The sequence below is a fragment of the Raphanus sativus genome, chromosome 8 (genome assembly GCF_000801105.2).
Source record: "Raphanus sativus cultivar WK10039 chromosome 8, ASM80110v3, whole genome shotgun sequence".
NCBI lineage: Eukaryota > Viridiplantae > Streptophyta > Magnoliopsida > Brassicales > Brassicaceae > Raphanus > Raphanus sativus.
This window is the reverse complement of record NC_079518.1, coordinates 23,747,340-23,771,755: the sequence shown is the minus strand read 5'-3', so window position 1 is coordinate 23,771,755 and position 24,416 is coordinate 23,747,340. Positions and strand designations below refer to the sequence as shown.

At 30.3% G+C, this 24,416-nt stretch overlaps 4 protein-coding genes and 1 long non-coding RNA gene across 5 annotated transcripts; 3 read left to right on the top strand and 2 right to left on the bottom strand.

Annotated features, from left to right (window-relative positions):
- Nucleotides 1-667, bottom strand: LOC130498433 (uncharacterized). The gene has a single exon (XM_056991788.1). It carries the CDS (start codon nucleotides 645-647, stop codon nucleotides 267-269), a length of 381 nt encoding a protein of 126 aa, XP_056847768.1. The 5' UTR covers nucleotides 648-667; the 3' UTR covers nucleotides 1-266.
- Nucleotides 668-4,371: 3,704 nt separating this feature from the next.
- LOC130498460 (uncharacterized) lies at nucleotides 4,372-5,467 on the top strand. The gene is made up of 2 exons (XR_008937356.1): nucleotides 4,372-4,698; nucleotides 5,158-5,467. It is a non-coding gene; the product is annotated as an uncharacterized LOC130498460 (long non-coding RNA).
- A 283-nt stretch (nucleotides 5,468-5,750) lies between these two features.
- Nucleotides 5,751-6,227, top strand: LOC108820331 (receptor for activated C kinase 1A-like). Its single transcript, XM_018593286.1, has one exon. The coding sequence runs from the start codon at nucleotides 5,751-5,753 to the stop codon at nucleotides 6,225-6,227; it is 477 nt and encodes a 158-aa protein (XP_018448788.1).
- A 5,012-nt stretch (nucleotides 6,228-11,239) lies between these two features.
- On the top strand, nucleotides 11,240-15,463 carry LOC108819543 (putative DNA-binding protein At1g48610). Its single transcript, XM_018592601.2, has 4 exons — nucleotides 11,240-11,520; nucleotides 11,663-12,107; nucleotides 12,566-12,634; nucleotides 15,076-15,463. Exons 2-4 carry the CDS (start codon nucleotides 11,670-11,672, stop codon nucleotides 15,160-15,162), a joined length of 594 nt encoding a protein of 197 aa, XP_018448103.1. The 5' UTR covers nucleotides 11,240-11,520; nucleotides 11,663-11,669; the 3' UTR covers nucleotides 15,163-15,463.
- A 5,698-nt stretch (nucleotides 15,464-21,161) lies between these two features.
- On the bottom strand, nucleotides 21,162-22,887 carry LOC108821312 (protein C2-DOMAIN ABA-RELATED 5). The gene is made up of 4 exons (XM_018594355.2): nucleotides 22,799-22,887; nucleotides 22,310-22,450; nucleotides 21,664-21,759; nucleotides 21,162-21,582 (listed from the first exon to the last, which is right to left on the bottom strand). The coding sequence occupies exons 2-4, from the start codon at nucleotides 22,433-22,435 to the stop codon at nucleotides 21,292-21,294; spliced, it is 513 nt and encodes a 170-aa protein (XP_018449857.1). The 5' UTR covers nucleotides 22,436-22,450; nucleotides 22,799-22,887; the 3' UTR covers nucleotides 21,162-21,291.
- Between the last annotated feature and the right edge of the window lie 1,529 nt (nucleotides 22,888-24,416).

The following is a 24,416-nucleotide window of genomic DNA, read 5'->3' as shown; positions in this document are numbered from 1 at the left end:
TTTAAAAGAAGGAATTTAAGCCATACCAACTAATATAATTTATTTTATATAACAACCAAGTAATATCTCCATACATCTTTTTAAACCACCACAACAACATCTTCAAACTCTAAATTATCAAATAATATATGCAAAATACATCGTTGGAAAATCAGAACGTCTTCATCTACTCGTCATTAAGAAGTCAACTCCAACGTTTAGCGTCCGCGTTTAGGACAATCAAGTAGCAGATCAGAGAAAAAGGTATGAGAGAAAGTTTGGGAAATTCAGCCATTTCGTTTTAACCGACTATGAGCTTTGTATTTCACTTCGTCTGAATCAATATCCGAAAATGACGAATAATCTGCAGCCTTAATCTTCATGCTCAAGCTTCTGCCACAGCCGCTGCATCCGCTTAAGTGGCGTCCTGCTTTTTGGATGGCTCGCCATCCGATTGCACAAGGCAGTTTGATGCAGCACCAGAGAATGCAAAGAGGACAATAGACGCATAAGCAACAAACGTTAAACGCGACCTCTGATGGACCTGTTAGATCTACGTTTGAGTTTGCTATCACGAGTTGAGACCTTGTAGGCGAAGCGGAGATCGGTTTCCTTGCTCGATTTTCTTCTTGCATTCCTCTCTGGAGTAGAGTTCTGTGGTCGTTCATCGAGTTCTTGAAAAGAAAACTCAAAGATTCTTGATGGTATTAAATGTTAATGAGTTATTTCTTAGTGAGGACGGTTCTCGTTTTATAAATTATATATAATTTTAGCACTTGTTATTTTATTGGTTTCTTATTTGATACTTTCTTCTGTCGCTTTACAAACTACTAGATGATAACCCGCGCCTTGCACGGAGTGAACTTTTTTTTTAAATATGTTGTATCTAAATAAATAATACATTTTTTGTTATCAATAATTTTTTTTTACATTTGATTAGGGATGACATGTGGGTAGGTATCATTTGGTTTGGTTAGGTTCGGTTTGGATCTTTGCAAATTTGGTTCGAATCTTTATATGTTCGGTTTAGTTTTAGATTCAGATAACCCATTTAATTTTTTAAAAACTTAAAGTTCATATATACTTTAAATTTCTCAAAACATAAAAATAAAAATAATATGTTACATATAAATTTGAATAATGTATACCAAAATACTTAAATTTAACATAAAAATTGGTTTAACTTAAATATTTGGATAGAAAATGAATAGATATTTTCAGTATTTTGGTATTTTGAGTAATGTTTAGTTATTTTAAATATATAATTTTTACTATTTTTATATATTTCTAAATATTTTGGACAATTTAAAAACATCTTAAGTATTTTGTATATTTCTTTGAGATATTAATTTTTTAAATAATATATTTAAGTATATAAATTTGATTCGAATATACTCGGATACCCAAAATATTTTGGTCCGAATCGGGTTCGGTTCTGGTTTTTAGATACCAAAATTTTAAACATGTTCAGATATCTAACCAAATTGATTAAAGTTATATACTATTTTGTAGATTGGATTTGGTTCGGGTATTTGGATTCGGATTTTTTTTCCAACCATATATTTTTTATTGTAACCAAATTTTAAATGAAAGTGACGATGGTTCATACTGATTTTGGGTATGCAACAATTTTTAAACCAAAACACTTTCTTTTATGTACGTGATTTATTTAGTTAATCATTAAAAAATGTTTAAGACCATTAAAAACGATAGGCTGAACTGAAAAAAAGTTACCATTGATCACAAAATTTTCAATGTGAGGCTTGTACCATTTTTAGTAATTTATAATCGTTTAAAAAAATTCAAAATACAACATATAAGAAAAAATATAATTTTTTTTATTATATGCTTAATGTGATTGTTTAATTTATTTTAACAAATAAAATTAAACGAAATATAGAGGATAAAAAATTATTATCAAATCTTTATTATTCATAATCATTAATGGTGATATATATGTCAATCATATTAGGAAGATCCGTAGCTTTTATTTAAGGAAACAATAGAGAATATTCTTTTGTATATTAATAATTGATTTAATAGTTATTTAATAAAAACTATAATATATGTGTAGATGGACCAACTTATTTCTCTAACAATCCTCAGAATAATTCTCATGATGACACATGGCTACCAAACAATGTTGCAATGTTCCATGATTAATATATAGGGGATATAAAATTGCAGACGGTTTTACGTGGAAAGACTGACGAATTAGCTGACATAAATAAAAGGTCTCTTATAATATATACATTGAAGTCATGTCGCTATTATCCCCAATATTGATATAAATTTTTTGAATCATTCAAAACCACTTGAATTAAAAGAAAAGAAAAAAATCACTTGAATTGAAAATTATAATAATATAAACATAAACGAGAATCTGCAAAACCGTGGCGGCAAAGAAAACTTTTAATAAATCACTAACTTTCTCTACCTTTCGTTTTAGAGAAATTCCTTTTTACATCAACTTGGTAAATACCAAATGGAATAAATATGCGCAACACCTTTCACCGGTGCAGGTCCAGATTTAAGGACCTTTCGGTTTGGATTTTCGTAAAATCCTTAATCCGTAACTATATATACATATATAATATATACATACACATATATATGTATTAAGGACCCAAGAGTAAGGACCACCAATAATCTTGCTCTAAGATGCGTGGAATAAGCATCGTATATATAAATTACTTTAAGTACTATTACTTATTTTATTTTGTGTGTTTTACATCTTATAAAAATAATAAAAATAAATATATCTTATAACTATTATGTATATCATTAAATTAGTACGGGTATATAAGTTAAAACATTTACTCTTATTTATTTACAATTGCTTTTCTGGTAAATAGATTCACACAATCACTTTATCTATTTTATATAGTACATAATTAAATTTAAATGATACTAACATAGATATATAATATGTTCTAGTATAAATATCTCTTAAATGATGCTTTATACTTATATATTTTTATGGTCATTTTTATAAAAATGAATTATTGATAACAAAATTTTCAGTGTGGATTTTTAATAGTTTTAGTAATTTATAATCATTTAAAAAATTAATGCAACTTTGAAGTTAAAAATTAAGTTCTCAATACTTTTTAATACAAATTTTGAAAATAAAATATTTATGAATTTTATATGGAATATAATTAATTTAAGTGATATTAAAATAGATATATTTTTTACTTTGAATATCTGTTAAATGAAATTTTATATTCATCATGTTTTATGATTATTTTGCATTTTTTTATAACAAATTTTAAATCAATAATCACAATTTTTTTACTGTAGAAATTTTAACACTTTTAGAAATTTATATCATTTAAAAATTAAAATATAGCATATATGGAAAAATCTAAATTCTTATTATATGGTTAATGTAATTATCTACATTATTTAATAATATTAAAAAAATATGTATAAATTGTTATCATATATATATACTGTATTACATATTTCGTAGCTTTTATTTAAATAAGGAATAAAGAACATTTCTTATATATTGTAATTTAATTCTATGGTTTGTTTAGGGAGAAGTATAATATATACTTTTATGGATGAAATTAATTCTCTAATGAGGCATTTTAGTAATGACATGTGTTATATCTAAAATGGTTTAATGCTTATCAAATAATATATAAGGGAAATTTGAAACATTAAATAATTCGAAACGAAGAGAAAAAATAATAATAATAATTTTAAACAAAAAGACGAAAAAATCAAATCTATAAAATTAGTAAACACATAAGTTGGTGTAAACAAAAAAAAATTCTTATTCAAATCAATTAAAAAAAAAGCAAAGTCGAGAAAGAATTTATTTGTAATACATTATAGTTCTTACCATTATTTATTATTTTTAGTTTTAACCTTTTTGTTGATAATGTAAGAAAATTTCTTTAAAGCCCATAAACACTTTGGGTAGTATAATCCGGCCATAACATTGGGCCAAACTACAGAAGCCTATTAAAACCCTAATTACATCTATTTTCAGAGTAAGTAGCCTCGTTCCTTGTTACTTCCATCTTAGAGCATGATTATCGGCGTATATATTCCCGTATCTTAGCTAATAAAACGCGAAATTTAAATCGAAAATAGTTAAAAAACGTCGAAGACGTATGTTAATTAAGAAACGAAATAAACGTCTTTTAAAGACACGTGTTATTATCTTGGCTCCTCTCTCTCTCTCTCTCTCTCTCTCTCTCTCTCTCTCTCTCTCTCTCTCTCTCTCTCTCTCTCTCTCTCTCTCTCTCTCTCTCTCTCTCTCTTCTCTCTCTCTCTCTCTCTCTCTCTCTCTCTCTCTCTCTCTCTCTCTCTCTCTCTCTCTCTCTCTCTCTCTCTCTCTCTCTCTCTCTCTCTCTCTCTCTCTCTCAACGCCTCTCCTTCTTCTTCTTCTTCGTTAATTCTGCTGGAAGTTGAAATCGGTGTTTCGATGCATCGGAAATAAAATTGGAGTTTGAGTCAGGAGGAATAACCCCTAATTTCGTGATTCCAATCTGGAAGTAGGTGATTCGGAATTCCGATTGCGTCTGGGACGAGATTCCTTCACTGCCCTCCCCCGCACACACTCTCCTCATTCAAAGTTCAAGACTGTCACTTCGTCTCTTCACTCCCTCTTCCACTCCTCCGAAACTCCTCGTTGAGGTCGCTAGTTAGCAGAAGCAGAAGCGTGGTGGTTCATTCAATTGAATCTTCTAGGGATTTTTCTGGGTCTTTCTTCTTCCTTTGAAAAAAAATATATTTTTACTGTAATTGAATTGATTTTCTCTGATATTGTTGATGTTTTGAGGATGCTTTTGCCTCTGTTTGTCTATTATGATGACTTACGATTAATAAGAAGAAAAAAACTGAGCTTTCTCGCAAATGTGGGAAAGGTTATGACTTCTGCTTGATTGATCAATAGACTCTACTTGATTGATCGATAGATAATTGAAAATTATGATAGAATATTTGTAAAAGTTTGGTATCTGTTTCGAATTAGAATCACTATAATTCTTATACTTTTGGATTCTTGCTCGAGAGAGATTTCCAGGTTTGGATTACAATATTTGGTTCAAACATATGAAAACTTTATTTGTTTGATTGCTTCGGTTTGATGTCTGGTATGAGTTTCCAACATGCTGTTTTGTTTTTTGCTTATAGGTTTCTCTGTTTCATTATTGCTTATAGGTTTCTTTGTGCTTGAGGATTGGTGTCAAGCAAGGAGGTTGCTTGGGGATGTTTTACAGCATGGACTTTGAGATGGATGTCTGGTATGAGTTTCCACCATTAAGTACCAAAGCTTCGCTATAGGTTAGATTCTTCCCTTCGTTTGGTTGGTGTTATCAAAGCAGTAAACTTCACTGTATTAAACTGTGTATCAAGTAAGGAGATTGCTTTTACTTGTTTCTGTCTTAGTCGTGAGATGGATGAAATGAAATGAATTGATTATTGCTTCTGTTACTCTTTGAAATGCATTTAGCTCCTGTTCATCTATACATTTCTCAAGTTTTCAACTTGTGTTCTTGTAGATTGATCAAAGTTATGATTGATTCAGTTTGAGGTTCATATCTTTATGTGATTCTCATGGTTTAATTTATTAAGAAACAACAAAAGTATTTACCAATAATCTACACTTTTACTATTGTATCTTAGCTTTGTCTCTTAAACTTCAAATATTAATAAAGAATGCTAAGAGACATAATTTTTGTCCCAGCAATAATGATGCTCTTACTCTTCCACGGTGTCGCGTCTCTCTGAAGACGAAGAACAAACCTTAAACCATGGCTAAAGAACTCGTGGTGAAAGGCACAATGTGCGGCCACACGGATATGGTCACCGCCATCGCCACTCCCGTCGACAACTCCGACATGATAGTCACTTCGTCGCGCGACAAGTCAATCATCCTCTGGAAACTCAACATGGACGAGAAATCCTACGGCCTCGCTCAGCGCCGCCTCACAGGTCACACTCACTTCGTCGAGGACGTTGTTCTCTCCTCCGACGGACAGTTCGCACTCTCCGGAAGCTGGGACGGTGAGCTTCGTCTCTGGGATCTTTCCGCGGGAGTCACCACTCAACGTTTCGTGGGGCACACGAAATACGTTCTCTCCGTTGCTTTCTCCACAGATAACCGTCAGATCGTGTCTGCTTCTCGTGACGGTACGATTAAGCTGTGGAACATACTTGGCGAGTGTAAGTACATGATCTCCGACCAAGGTGAGGGACATAAGGATGTAGAAGCCGGAAAATCGAATTGAAATAACCATAATAAATAAACGTGATGTTAAGGAAAGAAACGGATGTAAAGACGAAATGAAGCCCGATAATAAAACGTTTTCACAAACGATCATGGAGTCGAGATATGATATCTCTTTCCTTAACTCTTTATATTCGCTTCGTAGTGAGACGGGACTGTACGAATATAGAGTCCCAGGATAAAACCATGGCGACAATTCACGCTTCACTCGTGAACGCCCTATCGAACTATAAATTCTAGGAAACACTCTCGAAACTAAAGACTTACGCTAAGGTATTTTGCTGTGATATCGATGTGAAAGTAGTGAGTAATGAATGAAGAGAAGAGACGATATTTAAAGAGAAGGAGACGAGCCACTTCCCGCAACAGCAGCTGCACGTGGACGGAAATCTCGCGGAGATCGAGGGAAGTTGAGTTGCGAACTTCCTCCGCAAGACTCTCTCTCTCTTATCTCTTATAAAATATCTGAAAGAACAAACTGCATGACGTTTTTATTTCCTAGACACACTATTTGTCGTTTCAAAATAAAATGCATGTTGTTTTTCGAAAAATTAAAAGGCAAAATGTTGAGCTTAACTTGGGCCTGAGGCCAAGACTAAGACCGCGCCGGCCGGCGGCGGCGGCGCGCGCGTTGGGAGCCTTTCCTTTCCCTGTCTCGTTTAAACATTTAATTAATAAATAGATATTATGGAAAATTTCCCGAATATGACTTAAAATTTGATTTTAACCCCAAAAGTATACATAAACTTGAATCAAATGCAAAAATAACCTAAAAGGTAAGTGAAATTACAACCAACCTCTTATGACTAAATAAAAACCAGATTTCGTTTTACGAATATGACCCCGTTAAGTTTTCTGAGTTTCTGTAAGTTTTCTGAGATTCTGTAAATCTTCTGGAAGATTTCTAGGAAACTTTCTCATATATTAGATCTTAAAAGTAATTTATAAATTTTATAGAAAAAATATTTTGATGTAAAAAGAATTGAAATCATGTAACTATAAATATTTATATATGATATAACTTAAGATCTAGTAAAATTGAATTGTTTTTAACATAGATGAGTGAATGTGTGTTATGGTATTCTTTGATTAAGTGATTGGTAATATATATTGTAGTATTGTATGTATTCTAAGGGTTATATTTCGGAAGCTTAACTTTTTTTTTGAAAAAGTAAATTTTGACTTATATGTGTTTAGTTTTGTATATATTAAACACTTTTAACGGATTTTAATTTTTATAAAGTGTTTGATTCTAGTTAGTTAGTTATTTTGAGTTTAGGGTTTATGTGAATTAAGTCTTCTAACAAATAATACACTAGAAAACTTCCGCGGAAGCCTTCTGGTCGAATAATAAATTTAGGAGGTCTTGAAAACACCGACCTTTATATCAATGCTTCTTATTTTAAAACTCTCCAACCTCAGCTCTCTCTAGTCTCTTTGAACTTAAAAACACCAAATTTTATATCAATTTCTAATTTTTATCTCATGTCTTTCTCATTGATTTATTGTGTTTTTGCAAATTTTTCATTACATGGTTTTCATATTTCACTCTTTCATTACGAACTTGCTGTTCATCTTGAGCTGCATGTTAAGTCGCAGAATTTGATGCCTCAGTGGTTTCCTTCGTTGATGGCAACAGTGTCATTCTTCCCGAAGAGTCCTGCAGTGAACACGCTGATGATTGATTCCAGCCTGACGATCTTGACTGTTGCTCAAACGACAAAGAAAGCCGATGAACTTCTCCGGTTGTGGCAGAATGAATTGTGCCATTGATGTCTGGAGTTCTGGCCGTAAGTCTCCAATGAAGCGTGATACCAGCTGAACTTGACTGTCATGGATCTTGTTGTGAGTCAATAACATGGGAAATTCCTCCGCATACTCATCGACACTGTAATTTCGCTGTCGGTGATTTTGTAATCTTTTATACATCAGGCGGTCGTAAATGTTGGGCAAGAAAGTAAGCCTGAGATGTTTTGGTAGTTTATCCCATGACTCGACTGGTGTATTCCCATTACGAGTACGTGTAGTCTTGAGTTGTTTCCACCATGTCGCTATATGTCAACGAAAACGCATGGCCACGAGAGAACTCGTCGAGCGGGAGGAACCCGTTTTAACTCGAGGAATATGGTTATGTTTAAACTTCAGAGAACACTAATTTTTTTTTTGTCGGGTTTATTATGCTATTAGAAATAATGAGAAACATTACATAGAAGATATTACAGTTGACCATTCTACCTGCCTTATTAGAATTCATGTCTGACTGCATCATCCTGAGCCGCCCTATGAGATCCATTCCTGACGGTATTCCTTGCGTCATGCTGAAGATCCCTTGTAAGACTTATCTCCAATATTCTGCATAATTTGTCTTCTCCGGGAATTGAAACCCAGACCTCCTGGTGTAGAAATTGTGTCGCCTGGGATCCGAACCCCAGACTTGGGTGTAGAAGCCTTTAAACCTTGACCACTAGGCCACGGTGCTTCCACATGAGAGAACACTAATTTGTATATGAAAAATACATATAATAGAACATTTATATCTACTAATTGAAAAATAAACACAAAAAACTTGTGATTGTAAGGGTACTATAACAACTATATATACATGTGTGATTGAGTTATATGGTTATGTTTTAGTGTTGGTAACAAAAGAATAATTAATCAACACACACATAAAATAATTATAGAAGAGACAATATGTGATGTCTTCCATCAATGATCACTTACGGATATAGAAGGCATAAGAGGAAGAAAAAATCAAGTTCATGATTTAAGTCTTCAATTTCAATTAAGCAAGATCGAAAGATTATTGTTTCTTTCTTCTTCTCTAAGAAGGTTCAATTCAACTAAATTTATATTATGGCTTGGATATATTTCATAATTGAAATTATTAAAGTATTCTAAAAGTTTAGTTTCATACAAAATTTTGTTTTTCCAGTGTAATCTTGCACTCAAATTTGTTTAATACAATGTAAACCTCAAAGAGAGAAAACTTACGAAAAACAATAAAGTGATAATATCTAAATGTGAGGACCAAAATACAATGAAAAATATAAAAATTCAAATTTGAAGTTATGCAATGAAAAATATAAAATTCAAATTTGAAATATTGAGTAGTGAAACTCTATATTTAAAGTTTCACTACTCAAAAACTTCAATTGAAGTTTCTTTTTGTAGAGTAAAAAAATTCATATTTGAAGTTACAAAGTGTCTTTTGGAGATGCTCTAAGTATTATCTTAAAACATCTCCAAAAGCATACTCTATTTTGAAGTTTGCAAAACTTCATATTTGAAGTTTTAAGCTATTTTTCTCCAAAAAAAAATTTCATACTTAACTTCAAAAAAAATTATATTTTATATTATGATCCTTATATTTATGATTCTTAATTTAAAATCATAGAAATTTATAAATAAATAGCACATATATAAAAATATTAAAGAAATATTACTTAATAGAATGATACAGTAAAAATATATAATTTTACATAGAAATACTTAGTCTTCTCTATTAAAAGAGAAGTACAGATTTTATCTACCATTTAAAAGTCACATTGTACCATTTTCTAGAAATCACAACTGATATTTATCTATTTGCATAATAATATCATAACAATAATTGTTATTGTAATTTATTATTTTCTTTCCATAACAACTAATTAAAAGTATTAAAATTTTAATTTTGTTTCTCCTTTAAATGGGTCAATTGTTAACAATTTTTTATATCTTTCTTATAAGATATACTATATTATGCTATATACATATATATAATTCTCCATTAGTGGTAATTTTATTAATAATGTTTTCTATATTTCTATGTTTTGTAAAAAAAAATCGATAAAATAACATTTATAAAAGAATGTCAATAAGATAACACAATATAATGTGATTAAAATGAAAATCCAAAAACTAATATAAATTTGTATTTTAGATATATTTTTATTGTGGTCATTTAGATAATCATACAAGTTAATAAATTGTATTAATAAATTTAATAGAATAGATGATCCGTTTAAAAAAGGATGTCGCTATCTATTATATATCAAACAAGGATACAAAATGAACACACTCTAACATATAGAAACACGTACTAAATAGTTTTACGATATATCCAAAACAGAAGAAATTATAAAGGGTATATTGTTGAAAAAAAATAACACCCGCCCAGTCGGGCGGGTTAGAATCTAGTTAAATATTAAATTACAAGTAAAATACTACATTATTCTACAAAATTTCGTAATACTTTCATATATGATCAATTAGTGCATTTGTTAAGTCTCTTTTCTAATGTTGTTATCTAAATCTAGTTTTGAAAAAAAACTTATTCTAAAGTTTTTATTTAGTTTTATTTGTAAAAATTAAAATTGTAAAACGAAATTTGAAATATTTATGAGTTATAAAATTTTTTAAAGATTAAAAAACTTAAAGAACAAAGTATTTAAGAATCAAAAGTATAATATGTAAATGTGAGGACCAAAATGCAATGAAAAATATAAAAGTTCAATTTGAAATTTTATGTAGTGACACTCTATATTTGAAGTTTCGCTACTCAAAACTCTAAATTTGAAGTTTTGAAGTTTTTTTTGTAGAGAAAAAATTTCATATTTAAAATTATATAGTGTCTTTTAGAAATACTCTTAAGACATAAGATTTTAACGTTGGTTATGTCAGTTAACTGATTTAACATCCGGTTTAAGTAATTATTGAAAAATTAGGTAGGAGGTAGACCGGTATTGTCTTCACTCACTTTAACAAGCTTTTTTTTTAACAACTAATTTTTTCCTCCAAAACAATTTGAATTTGAAAAAAAAGTTGGGTCATTTTCAGTTCTTTTTTGTTTTGTTCTTTTTCTGAAAAGTTAAAAGAATACGCAAAACTATGTATTTATAGTACACAAAATATTAGCACAGCTTTACAAGTACTTTTTTGTTGTCAATAAAGTACTTTAAAACATCACAGAACCAAAAATTAAATTAAAATTTCTTGTTATTTTGGTGACTAATTTGTTTGACCAAAACTTTTAGTTTCTTCTAAAACTGAATATTAAACAGATTATTGAAAGAAAACAAGATTTGCCGATAACATAAAAGAACGTCTCGAAGTGGACCCGTATCGGTTAGCACAACTGATTCTGAACCTTTCGGTCGTCGTCGTTTAGCTCTCTCCAAGCTCCAGACATGGTCTTGTAACCGCGAATCCATCTCTCTCTCTCTCAACTTTCGTCTCCGCCAAGTTTCTCAAGCCTTCTTCAGTATCTCATTTCGCAAAAATCTCACCTCCCTTAAGCTGAACAAACAAAGGTACGTACGCATTGCGAACCCTAGCTTCACCTCAAGATTCTTGTTTTTGCAACATTCAAATTTTGTTACTAGTTTAGTCTCTGTCCGTTATTTTAGGGCTTCGACATTTTCACAAGAGCTTTTCTTCTTAATCGAATCTTAGATTTCTCATGGCGACAACATCTGAAACTTCTCCCACGACTCACGGAACTGGTCTCGAACCTCCAAGATCCGATACACCCGGAGACGCGTCTGAAAACAAACTTCCTTCTGACCTCACCGCCGTCTCAGCCGCGACTGGCTCTCAGAAACGCGGCCGTGGTCGTCCGCCGAAACCCAAATTCGACGACTCTCAGCCAAACGGTGCCGTTCCAGCTAGGAAACCAAGAGGTCGCCCGAAGAGAAACAGAGATCCAGCGGCAGCTGTGAAGAGGGGCCGTGGTAGACCAAAGAGGTCGAACACTCTGTCTGTGGCGGAGTCTCTGGTTGAGAGATCTAGAAAGCGTGGGAGGCCAAAGAAAGATGACGTGGCGGCTCCAGCTAAGAAACGTGGGCGGAAACCTAAAAGTGAACAAGTTGCTAAGAGGACTGTGGGTAGGCCGAGGAAGGTAACTTCCTTCTCTTACTAATATGTTATTTGTCTCTGGTCTTGAATGTCGCATGTTTATCAGTGTGTAACAGCTATGAAACATGAGCATGTTTGGTCAGTATAACTTATCTGAATTTTTGCTGTAATAATTTAGAAATATAGATAGTTAGTCTAGTTTCAAAAAAAAAAAAAGAAAAAAAAAGAAAAGATAGTTAGTCTATATGGTAAGTCGTTATCATCTCGTGTGTTTAACAGTGTGTAATAATTTTGAAAAAAAATGTGCATGTTTGCTTGTCTTATCAAAGTTTTGTTGTAATAATGTGGAAATTTAAATGGTTGGTCTATTTGGTAAGTCGTTATTATCTCTCATATGAATCAATTGATACAAGTATCTAATTCATTTAACACATAACTATTGCTTATATACATACACCTGTGTATACTTAAAAGTGAAAAATCTGTTTTGCTCGCATGAAGGGAACAGAAGGTAGTACTGGGCAGGGAGCTGCAGACCCGAGAGAGCTCAAGAAGAAAGCTGCATTCTTAGTAAGTCAACACTCTCCTGTTTGCTTCTCTATACTGATATTAGTTTACATCAATTTGGTTTAGACTTATGTTGTGTGGGATAATGTAGATTATGTAGTTTCTTTTACTTCACTACAAGAAAACAGGCTCATACTGAGGGCATAAATCGTCGGTATATCGTCGGAATAAGCGAATTCGACACCATACCGAGGAAACATGTCTTCGGAAAAAACTCCTCGGAATTTTATTTTTCCTCGAAATTTCCTCGGAATTTTCTGACGGAATTTCGAAGAAACAAAATTCCGAGAAAACTGTGAGGACGAGAGTTCGTCGCACATTTCCTCAGAATTTTCCGAGGGATGTGGTCGTCGGAATATTCCGAGGGACCACCTTCCTCGGAATTTTCAAAAAAAATAATTAAAAAAAAAATTAAAATTATTTTTTTTATGAAATTCGAAAATATAAAATATAAAATAAAAATTGAAATTGAAAATATATTAGATAATATTATTCAAAGTTGTACAAACTAAAATATATTAAAAATTAGTTTTAATAAATAAAAATTTTAAAATTCAAAAACTAGTTCTTAATCACAAAAAATATAAATATATAAAAAAATAGTTTAATAATTACTAAAAATAGTTTTTAATCACAAAAATATAAATATAAAAAAATAGTTTAATAATTACAAAAAAAAATTAATCAAAAATATAAATATAAAAAATAGTTTAATAATTACTAAAAATAGTTTTTAATCACAAAAATATAAAATATATAAAAATAAATAGTTTAATAATTAAAAAAATACTTTTTAATCACAAAAAATATATATATAAAAAGTATATATAAAATAGTTTTTAAAATTCCAAAAATAGTTTTTAATCACAAAATATAAATATATTTTAAAAATATATATAAATAGTTTTAAAATTCCAAAAATAGGTTTTTAATCACAAAAATATAAATATATCTTTTAAAAATATATATAAATAGTTTTAAAATTCCAAAATAGTATAATATTTACAAAAAACGTTTCATAAATATTAAAAAAGTTTGATAAATATAGAAATGATTTTATATACAAAAACGTTTCATTTATAATTCATAAAATAGATTTTATATACAAAAAACGTTTTCAAAATTATTTATAAACACCAAACTATTATAAACTTAAAAAAAAATTCTACACAATCAAATAATCACAATCCTCAATAGAAAACCACAATCAAACTTCCATTATATAATCCTACCAATCACCCTAACAAAAATCTATCAAAAAACTTCTAAAATCATCAAATCTAACCTAACAAATAGATTGGGAAGGTTCTTACATGATTTGGGAATCAAATAGAGGAGGAATAGGTCGGATTGGCCGGAAATCGTCGAGAGAGAAGGGGATGTCGGCGGAGATGGCAAGGAAGAAGAAGAGAGAAATGAGGAAGAAGAAGAGATCTGTGTTTATAATTCCGAAGTTTCTGACGGAAACTATCCGTCGGAATTTCCTCAGTTTCGAAAATTTAATTTTCGCAAAATATTTCGCGAAAATTATGGCGGTTAAATGAAAAAATTCCGAGGGAAATTCAAATTCCTCAGAATTTCCTCGGTATATTCCGAGAAAATTCCGAGGGATATATGTTTGGGGTTTCAAAACTTCAATTTGTTTTGCCCAATATCATTTCTTATACTAATGTAATGATAAAATTGAATATTCTTTGTATAGATGATCATAAACCATGAAATAACAAAATTCCAAAATAAATTGTAAGTATTCCTTTTAACATTCATTAAAGTGTATAAGTGTTTGATCTTATGTTGTGGGAAATTCGTTCATACAATCGGAAAGTGTTTATTATCGGGTAACACATCTATTTTTGGTTTAAGACACTTAATAATCAGTTTAAGACACTTAATAAGATTTATATACGTGTTATTCAAACCGCAAAACGTTTTTTTCGGTTACAAAACCTTGTTCCTCGGAAAAGCTTCAGAATATTCCGAGGAAATTCTGAGGAAGCTAAACCTTATAGTAAAATCCCTAAATCACTCGGAATTTCCTCGGTAAATTCCGAGGAAATTCCGAAGAACCTAAACCCTAAAAGTTAAATCCCTAAATCCCTCGGAATTTCGTCGGTTTTTTTCGAAGAAAACTCTTTCTTCGGGATTTCCTCGGAAAATACCGACGGAAAGTGAATTCCTCGGAATTTCCTAGGTATTTTCCGAGGAAATCCCGAGGAAACGTAAAATATATGTTTCCTCGGAATTTCCTCGGAAATTCCTCGGAATATTCCGAGGAATTCACTTTCCGTCAGTATGTCCGTCAGTATTTCCCTGTTTTCTTGTAGTGCTTGAATTATTAGTTGCAAAGATGGGGTTTGGGTTTTCATTAGTTGAAAAGGGGATTTGCGCAAGAGAAAGATGCAGATACTCATTCTCATTTTCTGATGAAAATATATTTATTGCAGCAAAAGAAAGTGAAGCAAGCTGCAGAGAAGTTGAAGATAGCAGTTTCAGCAATCGAGGAGGTCCAAGAGCTAGCGGCAGGAATGTAGAACCTGCGATTTGACTTTTCTACATAACGGATAATGGAGAATAATCTTTATGCTGGTTTTAAGGGAAAATTGGGAAACATTCATTGGAGAATTTAAGACTGATTGTTTGATTTTCATTTAGGTTTGTCTGTTCGTTCGTAGGTATGGTACACCGTACCAGAAGAGAGAATAGTTAGTGGCAGGTGCTACTGGTTCGTAAAGCTTTTATGACAATATCTTGTGTAGCTATGAGATGGGAGCAAGTTACACTTTTGCATTAAAACTCTTGGTTATGAATTGAATTTCTTTGTCGTCAAGGATATATTATTAGTGTATCGATATGGCTGATTGTGTAGTCTGGATTCTAGAATAGCTCTTTTGGCTCATAGTCAATCAACAATCATATGGAACGTAGCTAAAGCTATAGATTGTTTTGCATTCTCATGATATAAACTAGGCATGGACATTAAGGTATTAAATTAAAGTGAGCATTTTCTTGAATGAATGTTAAATTATAATCACCAAAAAACATGTTTTGTACATCAAGCACAAACATAATCTGAAACTCTAGAAACTAAAAAAGCTTTACAATTTAGCGCCAAACCAAACTTGTAGAAGACATTCATGTTTCTTGTTGTCCATAGACCTCAGTAGGACAAGACGATTTCACACATTCTTATCCAACAGCTTGTGTAGAATTTGAGCAGATCAGGAAGCTTCACCAAGAAGCCAATTATTTAGTTCACTCTAAATCATGTGGATGGGCAGCCTGCAGAGCATACCTAACACACGCCTTCATATCTAACATACCTAAAAGTCGAGCATTTCATATCTAGGGAAGTACCGATCGGAAAATTAAAATTTTGGGCCGTATTCAGTTTGCACCGTTCAGGCTCGGGTTAGTCACATCCAGTTTGAATCCACTTGAAAATCAGATATCAATTTAGCGGAAATTGGCAAAATATGTCATAATAAGAATGTTTTTGTCCTTTTATACCTTTGCATTAACTGATCAGTTTTGGAAATAATTGCGCTCATAATAACGAAAATAACTATATATATATATATATATATATATATATGAATCAGAAATTATGAAAAACAATATCATCATGAGAATATTTACCTCTTTTGACATACAAAAATTAAAATCAAAAAACAATTTAGATATGTTGATCTAGATTTGTTATGATGTATATTTTAACCATTTTTACAAAGATAAAATAGTCTTTCTAACTTATGTTATATGTTTTATAAAAGTTATAATTTGTATTGTAAAGTCTTCTCTATGATCTATCCAAATACAGAATATGCATGCCTCAATTTTACCCAAGAGTTTTTTGTTATTTATAAAGTACAATGTATATTATACACTTTTTACTTCATTGTAGGAAAATCTAGAAGACACTAACTTGTGTTATATCTTTTAATCTATACTAGATCTTGATCCGCCCAACCGGACGGGTATTTATTTTATATTTTAATTTTTTTATTTATAAATGATATATTTGTAATATTTAAACATAAATTTAGATTGAAAATTAACATTTGTAGTTATAATAAAAATTAAAAGTTAAAAAAAATATTTTGATATAAATTTAAATTCCTAATTAAAATAATATAGAGATGGGTCATAATTTTTTTCCAATTCCAAAATCTTAGCATTAGTAATAAAAAATAAAATAATTTATAAATAAATAAAATATATAAACATATTTGAAATTAAAATAAATTTGTTAAAAAAAAAATCTTACGACATTGTTGTTTATTTCTATATTTTGACTCGTGCCCGTATAAATATTTGCTTTCACTTCAATTTTATTCTTTGTTCTAATGATAATATCTATATATATATATATATATATGTAAATTAATATGTATTACATAATTGTTAGTATAACATTTTAAAACTAAAATTTTATTTATTACTTTAAATAATTATATTATGTGATTTTAATCGTCTATTATATCACAGTGTATCATATTAAAATTTAATATTTATAACTAATTGGACTTATATTATAAAAGTGTTATACTAACAATTTATAAATAAAATATTTTATATTTATTTATATGATATATAAATGAATTTTGATGTGTGATTTATTTTATTAATAAATATTGAAAAATATTTAATGTTAACAAAAAATCTACAGGGGAATTTATTTTGGTTAAGATTCATTCTATTAAGGAAATCTACTATTTAAATTAAGAAAATACATTAAATACTTAAATCTATCATTTAAATAAGGAAAAGACAAAATTCTCTACTATCTTTGTTACCAAACAAAATTTTTTTTTTCAAAAACTCTCATCCCTGTTACCAAACAAAAGCTTAAAGTACTTCTACTTTAATAAGATAGATATCACAAATAAAACAACAAGTTCTTACATGTAAGATATATTTTACACGTTGGAGAATTCAAAATAATTTTTTCTCTCTGCGTTCTATTTTTTATATTATGTATTCTAACCTTTTGTCTTATATTCGATCTTTTTGAATAGTATTCCATATTTTCATATATTCTATGTTTCTAAATCTGAGAAAATCTAGGAAACAATCCTAAATAGTTTTATTCTTACTTGTTAGGAATTTATCGAACATTTGATTGCTTAATAAATAACGACACAAGATTTTTAACCCAGTTCCTTTGCGGTACCTCTGGGGTGGGAACCGTCTCCCACAACATCCACTATCAATCAAAGGGTTTACACAAACGCTCTAAGCGCTCAATAGGAAAAACACAACAAAGAATATAAGAGATCAAAGAAACTCTATCCCGGAGCGACATGACTCGAACAATGTCTCCTAAGTTTCTTTTACCCGATCTCTCTCCCGGCTCCCTCTTTGTTCTACTTTTTTGTGTTTCGGATAATACTTTGACGTGAGCTCCCATTCCTTTATATAATGCAGTACACCGATTTTACAATTTCCTTTAACTCATGTGCTTTCCTTTTTGCCTTATGCTTTCCTTTTCCTAATTGACGTACGAACCCAAATACTAACCGACTTGTCTTTGTGCGCAGGTATCTTGAAGATGGGTTTTGGAGTGGGCTGCTGTGCTATTGTTAGAATTGAGGCCCAATTGCAACATTACTTATCTGTTCTTGACATTGAGTTACATTGAATCACATTAAATTCAAGTTTTTGATTCAGTGATCTTCTTCCTTTTACTTCTTCCATATTTATTTTTTTTGTGAGAGAAAACCCGGATGAAGACGAAGAAGGAGTTGTGATACCTGAAAAAGCGTACGCTAGAGAGATGCCGGAGAATCGCCTTGGTCTACTTTTTTGTGAGGAGACATATTGTAAAGAAACATAGTAAAGATGGACGAATATTCTTAGTTTCTAGGGTTTAAATGAGAAATTAAAGAGCAGAAATATTATTAATATTTAAGGTTATTAAAATTATGATATAGGTTAAGTATAGTTAATATTTAAGGTTATTAAAATTGTGATATTGGTTAAGAACAGAAATATTTTTTTTGTGTTTCAAAAAAAAGGGTTAAATATAGGGTTCATTTCATATTTATAAGAGCAAAGGTTGTGACAAAAGCAATAAAATCAGAGGTATAAAAGGACAAATCCTTTCTCAATATGGTACAGTTAGCTAATTTTTCTAAATGATTTTTGGTCACATAAATTTTAAAAATTTATTTAGTGTAGTGTTGAATATTATGAAGAGAGTCCCAAATCAAACACCTAATTTGATTCTTCACAGCTGCAAATGACATCAAAAGAGTTATAAGGATATGTTTTTGTGGTGCAATCCGCGACCTCAAAATATGATCTAAACTAGGCATGGACATTAATATATTGAATTTGAGTCAGGTACTTCATATCTAGAGAAATAGGCACATGTAGGACAATTTAGAATTTTTGGCGCTGGATTCAGTTCGGTAGAATTTTAGGTTCAGGTTAATTACATCTAAAAGAACCAAATTATAGATCCCAAATCAATTCAACTTGTTAAAATCTAAATATATCCTAAAATAACTGAGTTTATTCGAAAAGTCTAGTTACTCAAATACAATCCTAAGACAAATTAAACAAGTCCAGAAAAATCATGTAACTTTTATTTGTTCTAGTTTGGATCATGTTTTTTTTACCCAAACATATTCAAGAATATCTGAAAGGGCAAAAGGGCATATACAGCCTTATCATAATATAATTTATAAGGGTCAAAATGACCAAAATATTTCATTAAATAGGTAAATGACCAAAAATACTTAGGGTTTTCTGTCATTTTTTGCTTTGTGTGATATTTTTTAGTAAAAAAAAAACAATTTTAGGGTCTTTTGAGAGAATTCCACTTAAAATTATTTGATTATCGAAATGATAATTAATATATTAAAATTTATAAATATAATATTAAGTATTTGAATTATTATAAGTTTTAGTGTACTTAAAATAATTTATTTATATTTTTTATATTTTGGAAAATTGTAATTTTTGGTTAGGATGTGGTTCCGTTCCGTACTTTAAAAATCAGATCAGTTCGGTCAAAAATTTGGATCCAGATATTTTTCTTAGGCTTAATATAAACACAGAGCCGGCTTTTCCAAATGATTATCTAATAATTATTTTGGTCACAAAATTAAGGAAACTGTTTAGTGTTGAATCTTATGAAGAGAGTCCTCAATACAACACCTAAGTTCGATTCTTCAGGGATGTAAATAACGTCAAAAAGCTAACTGCGATCCTCGACTTCAAACTTGACAGAGAATTTGAGTCAAATAGCATGCTCCAAAGAGAAAAGAATCATGTCGACCGTTGATACCAACAACATCGACACTGAAATTCTCAACCATGTAGAAGTCGCCTCCACCGATAATACAACCAATATCTAGGACTTCTTGTCACAAATTCCATTTTCGCCACAAATATCTTGGTGGTCTCTGGTAAGTAAGAATATAACATAGAAACGAAATTTACCGAATCCACCTGCTCACATATCTTTGCCGAAAGACACGCAAGATCCCATTGGACTTATATTGAACATTTTCCAAGAAACACTGGAAGTCGTCCTTGGAATTTTCAAGCTGACCTTTTGCCAAATCCAGCCAATCTGCCATCACATGGATAATAAAGTTTTGTAAAACCACGTTCGAGAATATGGCAAAACTGAATAATTAAAAATTATACTGATATAAAAAAAATTAAAAACAACAATAGATATCAACGATACTATGAATAAAGAAGTGTTTGTGAAGAAGTGAGAACTCTTCTTTTATAAAAATATCTATTGTCCATAATGTGACATTTGATGGAATCAAGAAATCCAGGATGCAACCACATCCACACTGATCTATTTTGCATCACTCAAAATAAAAACTAATGAATCTTTTCTTGTGTCGAGCATACGACAACAAAAATAAAAACAAAGACACATGATATAGATTAAACAATTATTCTTTATTACGTGGAGTATACCTATAAGTTAACTGTGACATATGATACCTGATAACATTATTTCGTGATGACATATATGGAACTAAAAATTCTTGTCTTTTTGGATAATCCGAATCAACGACATAATATTTTTCCACTCGAGAAAAAATAAATTCTGAATTTATTTCTTGTATTATTGTGAGAACGGCTGTATCATGACAATATTCGGATGCTCCATCCAATATATATGCGAATTAATGATATCACAAATTGCCATGATATTCGACAATTTATTATCGTGTTGATTCCAATACATTCTTTATAATTCTGGTAATACTTTTACGCAAACATGAATCTTATAAAAACTAAGTAAACTACAAATTACAAATAAATACTTTAAGCTTCAAATATAAAAAATACATTATTCTTGATTGAAAACAAAAATATGTTTACACCCAAAACGAAGGTATCTAACTTTGTTCGAACTACTCCACAATATCCAGATATACATTTTCTGTATCACATATAAACTTTGACGTTCTTGTAATGCCCATTGACACTTTCATTCTATAACACTTAATCCATTAACGATTGAGTATTAACACATTTTATATACTAAAGAAAAAGAAGAGTAAAGTGAATAATATTTGCTCATCATGTTCAATAACATATATACAACATCAGTTTGTGAGGTTTAACTTAAAGTCTATATAGTGTCCATAACATGACGGATATTACAAATAAAAAAAATAAACAAATCATAGACCCTTGGAGCCAGGAAGATCTATCCATTGAAGTTGAACCTCAACCTCACCGCACTCTACATGTTTCAGTCTAAGGACTATTTCCTGAACAAGCTTACCATCAGACCAAATGATCCGAGAACCCTCCGCTAAGCAATTGTCTCGGCTAGGCTGGACTGTGGTCACTATTGTCCCATATGGGAGATCTTGCAAGTGCATAGTCAATGCATTGATGTACGGCTTAATCTCAAATTCTGCATCTCCCATTTTGTCGTCTTTGGTGAATGTATCGTGATCATACACCGTCTTGGAAAAACGACAATCGATCAAAGGGTTATTATTTAACATATGCTTAAACGAGAGTATTTTTATATGGATGTTGCTTACCAAGAAGACTTTGAGATTGGGATCGGTTACTGAGAGAGTCAAATCTTCATTCCACTCAGGATTCACATCATTGTAAATAACTCGAGTCTTCAATTTCTGCTTATTCAATTTACTCATTCGTTTAGTCATGAAAAACAAAATTCTCATTCGTTTCAATATATTGAGGTAGTATATACATATATTCGTCTATAATGATTTTCATATTTCTTGAATTCATAGAAAATGTGAATTTGTCCATATGTAAATTCGAATTACTATAAAATATTGAACCATGCACATGGTCTATCATGAGATTTTAGTGGATATGCAATTTAGTAAGATATATATATATATATATATATATGTTTACAAATTTTGGGACCTTTATTTATGCTTTTTTATAAAAAGAACTGAAGACCCATAGGCCAATGTTTCACGTACATATATATACCCAAAACTGGTTCTGACTATGAACTCCAAAATACATGTAATATGCAACCCATACGTAAATGAAATATCATGTTTTCTTTATTTGACGATCAAACTAACTTAGCTATATGTATCACAAATTGTCTTCATCAGACACCTTTTTTTTTTTTCAATCAGACACCTTTAATCCTTGTAATTATATAAGATATGAATACACTTGAGTATATAAGTTGGTTACCTGTTTACCCATTTTGACGACGACGTAAGGATCACTACTGTTGAGATCGCGGACGGCGAGATTCACACCGCGCTTGACACGAATACGAAGAAGACCTAATAGACTATCCATCATAGAAGGCTTCATCGTTATGCTTCTCCCCTGAAACAATATTAGTTTTCTTCGATTCTGAAAATTTTCTCATGAAAGTCTAACAGCTTAAAAGGATAAACTGGACCCAAATTAAATTACTCGAGTTAAAAGCAACATTGTTGATAATTACTGCAAAACTAAGATTTAAGATCATTGACAACCAAATGGCCTTAAAGAAAAGTAGCTAAACCTAAGGTTCATCCAAGAGTAATATTCTATATGTTGAAGCTTTAACCCAATGATGAAAAGTATTTAGGTAAGAAACAAAAAGGGGGGAACATAGTTAACAAGATATATACAGTCCTCTACACAATCAAGCCAACGTTAATCTTGATCGGAGAAACCGGTTAAACTCACCGTCGCAGATATTACGTTTACCTTTTTCGTCTTCACCAATGTTTTTTATATTTTCATTTTATTGAATTTTCTTACCAAAATTAGAGTTCAGATTTTGTGGGAGGAAGAAACGAAATCAAATCAGCAAAGCAGGGAACACACATTATTTTAGGTTTGGTCTTTCAGGATGGAGTTAGTTTTCCTGTTTTTCAATGGAGGAAAAATAAAAGCTAATTCATTTACTTGAAAATAAGAAAGTCTATTTCAGTGATTACATAAAATCTTCCTAATTTATTTTTCATATTTTTTTTTAACTAGCTTCTAATTTTATTGCAGTTCTAAAAGAGTTTCACTTAATTCAGAGTTTTTCTATATTAAGCAAATATGATTTGAGAAAAGTATGAATAATGTATTTTAGATATCGTCACATTTTCCTGAGAGAAATATTTTTAAAATAAAAATATGTATCTAAAGTATTTTTTGAGAAGATATTAAATTTTTTAAGAAAAAATAAAATTTTCGTGGTTTGAATTTTATATTTGAGATTATATGGTTAAGTAACCGGATTAGATTTATAATCACATGATCAGATGGTAATTAAGGGTCAGAATGGTGACATCAGATTTGATAATAAAAACGGTATAGAACTAGTGCGGTATGGAACAACTGTAGTTTAATCAGAACTAAAGTGCAGTACGATATAATTGCAGTTTTATGTAAAAAGCCATTTGAAATATTGTTTGATTAGTGACAATATCTATTTGCAGTATTGAATAATTATGTAAGTTATAAAATAATAATAGTACATAATATAAAATATATTTGAATATATAAATAATGTATCAATATAATAAATATACTTTAAAATTAAAAATTTCTTAAATATTCATATTTTAAAAACGAAAATATAATTATATTGAAACATTAAATAACAAAATAGCTAAACACAACACAATAAGTACATTATTTAAATATTATTAATCATAATAAACTTTTAAAAATTCAAACTAAAAATATACACAAAATTTACATAAGTAAATATTCTTTAAGTAATTAGTTTTTATAAATATGGAGATCCCTTAGGGATTTTAGGCCCAAAGACTAATCTCACGAGGCCTTGCATCTGGGTACGCGTTATCCTATCGTTAAAGGCTCGGCTAGGTGGCCAATGCAAATCGAACCAAAGTGGCAGTAGTTCTTTACCACTTGGACCAACACGTCTTCATTAATTCTTTAAATAGTATTAATAATATAGAATAATATGTGATTAGTGAGAATGTTATACAATGATATTAAAAAATCATTTTTATCATATTTTAAAATAATAGATTTAAAACAGGAATATAATAAAATTTGTTAAAATTTGAAGAACATACCTGAAAGTTAGAAAATAAAATGGATATTTACTATTTTATTAGAATTATTATTAACTATAATTAGTAATTACAGTGAGAAAGTTTACAATTTTTTAAAAAAATATGTGTTGATGTTTTAGTAAAAAAATTGTATAACAAGATTTTATTACTTAAAGGAAGATATTTATTTTGCATAACACAATCCCCTATATATTATTTTAGGAGCACTAAAAGAAAATAACCTTTACTTGATGTGTTATTTACACAATGCCATTTTCTAGGTG